This window comes from Phaseolus vulgaris, chromosome 3 (genome assembly GCF_051622355.1).
Source record: "Phaseolus vulgaris cultivar YP4 chromosome 3, ASM5162235v1, whole genome shotgun sequence".
NCBI lineage: Eukaryota > Viridiplantae > Streptophyta > Magnoliopsida > Fabales > Fabaceae > Phaseolus > Phaseolus vulgaris.
Window position 1 is genome coordinate 42,865,053 of NC_143500.1, and position 3,328 is coordinate 42,868,380.

Here is a 3,328-nt window from a genome sequence, read left to right on the forward strand (position 1 = left end):
TGGAAAAAGGAAAAGCTTGGCTATATTCCCGAAGTGCCGAGAGTTCAAGATTCACTGTCGTGTTCAATACGTGTTAACCTCATTTGTTTCAATCATATAGCATGTGACAGAGTGAAGGTGTGACTTTAATTTAATTTATTGGTTTGTGGAGCTAGTTTAGGGATGAATGGCGGGCATGTCCTATAAGAAGAAACTAGAGGGTGTTCATAAATGCAAAGAAAACGAAATTGGGTTGAATGGAGCTGGGTCACGTTGGCGTAAAAGGAACAGTGTCAGGCTCAACTTGAAGGGAACGAAACCCCCATTAGCTAACCAATAGAAATGATGAAATCGACCTCCCATATGAACAAACATAGCGACTGCTTGTTCTCTCTGAAACTTTTCAAGGATTTAGATCCATTTCCATGTGCCACTTGTGGTCCTTAGGCTAAAGATGATAACCCGCAATAGCATATATGTTGAGTGACTACAAAATTCCTCATGTATATATCTTGTCCTTTTCTCTGAAATCCTTGAAAGATCTCTTATATACGTGTATTGATTGTGTGTTTGAAATGATTCTGAGATGGAAAACGGTGTTAAGGCATTTGATAAGAGAGAAGTAAATGTAGGGTTTATGTGTTGTAAGCATTAGAATGATAGAAGGTAAAGGGTGTAATTAGGCCCATAGGAAAGGCAAAGAGTGGATTGAAGAATCCCAAAGTTCCCCAGCAAAGGTGCAGAACAAAAGGCAAAGGCGAAAGGCAAAACGAAATGATTACTTGAATGAGACGGGACCCGCTCCATAATCTTTCCTTTCCAGGTCTTTCAATTTTTTGACTTGGGATCGGGTCCCACTTCGGCCACCATTGTCTTTATGGATTGAATCATAAAAAGAGCACCTCACGTGGAGTCTGAACCAAAGAGCCTGTCCAACCACAATAAAAAGCCACCTCTTACCTCTTCTCTCTTCTCCCCTCTAACCAAAACCCTTTATTTACTCCTTCAAAACCATGCCAAACAAAATTTAAACCAACACATAATTAATTCAAAACCTCATCAACATAACAACAAACCAATTTCTCTTCTCCAAAAAATCATGCTTTTTAAAGCTCACCCATATAATTCCCACTCATTATCTTTGTTGCTTAAAGCTCTTGCCCTCCCACCTCTCCCTTATTCCCTCTCTCTCTCTCTCTCCTAAACCCATCAATTTCAAAACAAATTCCTTACCTTACACAAAACAAATAACTACACACACACACATCCCCTCCTCTTAAAAACCAGAAAGACCCACTACATAGATTAAACTACAAACTCACTCATCACAACCTCTCTCATAACAAAAAACTATCACCCACACAAACACAATCATACACAAACACATACACACACTACACTCAACAAACCAACAACTTTATTTCCTCTCCATGCGATCATGGAGGGAGGCGACGATCTCCACCACCATCACCACCACCACCGTCAAAACTTCCCATTCCAGCTCCTGGAGAAGAAAGAAGACCAAGAACCGCCCTCATGCTCCACCTCCTCCCCTTACCCTTCCCTAGCAATCTCCGCAGAACCCAGCACGTCCAATTCCACCCGATCCAACCAGCTCGCGGTGGTGTCGGAGCCCGCAAACAGCAAAAAGCCGCCGCCAAAACGCACGTCGACTAAGGACCGACACACGAAGGTGGACGGTCGTGGCCGCCGCATCCGAATGCCCGCCCTCTGCGCCGCCCGCGTCTTCCAACTCACGCGCGAACTTGGTCACAAGTCTGATGGCGAAACTATCGAGTGGCTCCTCCAGCAGGCCGAACCCGCCGTCATCGCCGCCACCGGGACCGGTACCATCCCCGCCAACTTCACCTCTCTCAACATCTCCCTCCGCAGCTCCGGCTCCTCCATGTCCGTTCCCTCCCAGCTCCGGTCCTCCTACTTCAACCCCAACTTCTCCCTCCAACAACGGCGCACCTTGTTCCCCGGTATCGCCTTATCGTCCGACACCAACCCCACCAACACCTCCACACTCCTCAATTTCCAATCCAACAACCTGAACAACTCCATGCTCCAGGCGAAGCCCGAAGCCCCCTCCTCCACCTTGGATTTGTCTGACACAAGCGCGGAGGAATCAACCCTAGGCCGAAAAAGAAGACCAACGGAACAAGACATATCTTCGTCCTCGCAGCACCAAATGGGAAGTTATCTCCTCCAGTCGAGTGCGGGCACGATTCCTGCGAGCCACGCCGCCAACATATGGATGGTGGCAAATTCAAACTCCAATCAAGTCATGAGTGGCGATCCCATATGGACCTTCCCTCCGGTTAACAACAGCGCCTTGTATCGAGGCACCATGTCTAGTGGGTTGCATTTCATGAACTTTCCCACGCCCATGGCACTGTTGCCGAGTCAGCAACTAGGGTCTTCTGGGATTGGTGCTGTTGGGGGAAGCAGTAATAATAATAATAACAACAATAATAATATGAATGAAGGGCATTTGAGTATGCTTGCGGGGCTTAGTCCTTATCGTCCTGTTATCGGTGTTTCTGAATCTCAGGCGAGCGGTTCGCAGTCGCATCGTGGAGGTCCTGCCGATGATCGCCATGATACCACCAGTCACCACTCCTAGAGCATACCATATCATATCATGTGATGTGAAGTGATCACCGTAAATTCTTCTTCTTACTTGCGGTCTAGTTTGATTGATGCTGGCGGATGCATGATGGATACATGGATGTGTTTAACACACGTGAGGTTTGGTTGATGATCTTCGAAATTCAGTTTTATTTATTCCCAAAATTAATTTTTTGGTGTGATTAATATTTTGGAGGGGACGGAGGGAGAAAGGAGAAGGAGGGTTTTTTAGGGTTTGGCAGATGACACTATTTAACAATTGGGTATTTCGCTGCCTGCTTCTTCTTTTCTTTTTTCTCTTTTTTTTCTGGTAAAAAAAATGTCTTCTTTGATTGAGTTATTTCACTACACGATATCTTATCATCATTGTTTGTGCAATTTTTCTTTTCTTTAGTTATTTTTTTCTCCTGAATAGGGTTTTAATTAATTGGTTTGTAATTTTATGCTTTTTGTGCTAAAGAGAAGAAAACGACTGAGTTGCATTCCATTCCATGAGCTTTGCAAAGTTTCCCACCTAACAGGCATTTGGGTTGTTTTCTTTTTCTCCGTCTCTCTTTCTGGGCCACAGCACACAGAGGTCGTGTGGTAAAAGGGATGAAACAGTGTTACCGCTAGACTGAGTAAGAGAGAGAGTGATGAATGTGAAAAAATGAAGCGGTAGTATTAAAATTTACATTGCTTTTTGATCATTCTGATTCTAAATCTCTGCCATGAA

General features: G+C 44.7%; 1 protein-coding gene across 1 annotated transcript; it reads left to right on the forward strand.

Annotated features, from left to right (window-relative positions):
* The first annotated feature begins 220 nt into the window (after positions 1–220).
* On the forward strand, positions 221–3,100 carry TCP14 (TEOSINTE BRANCHED, cycloidea and PCF (TCP) 14). The gene has a single exon (XM_068608560.2). It carries the CDS (start codon positions 1,418–1,420, stop codon positions 2,606–2,608), a length of 1,191 nt encoding a protein of 396 aa, XP_068464661.1. The 5' UTR covers positions 221–1,417; the 3' UTR covers positions 2,609–3,100.
* Positions 3,101–3,328: the final 228 nt, after the last annotated feature.

Bases quoted from the DNA above. Each gene is read 5' to 3' on its own strand.
- TCP14 (XM_068608560.2), top strand. From the start codon at position 1,418: ATGGAGGGAGGCGACGATCTCCACCACCATCACCACCACCACCGTCAA.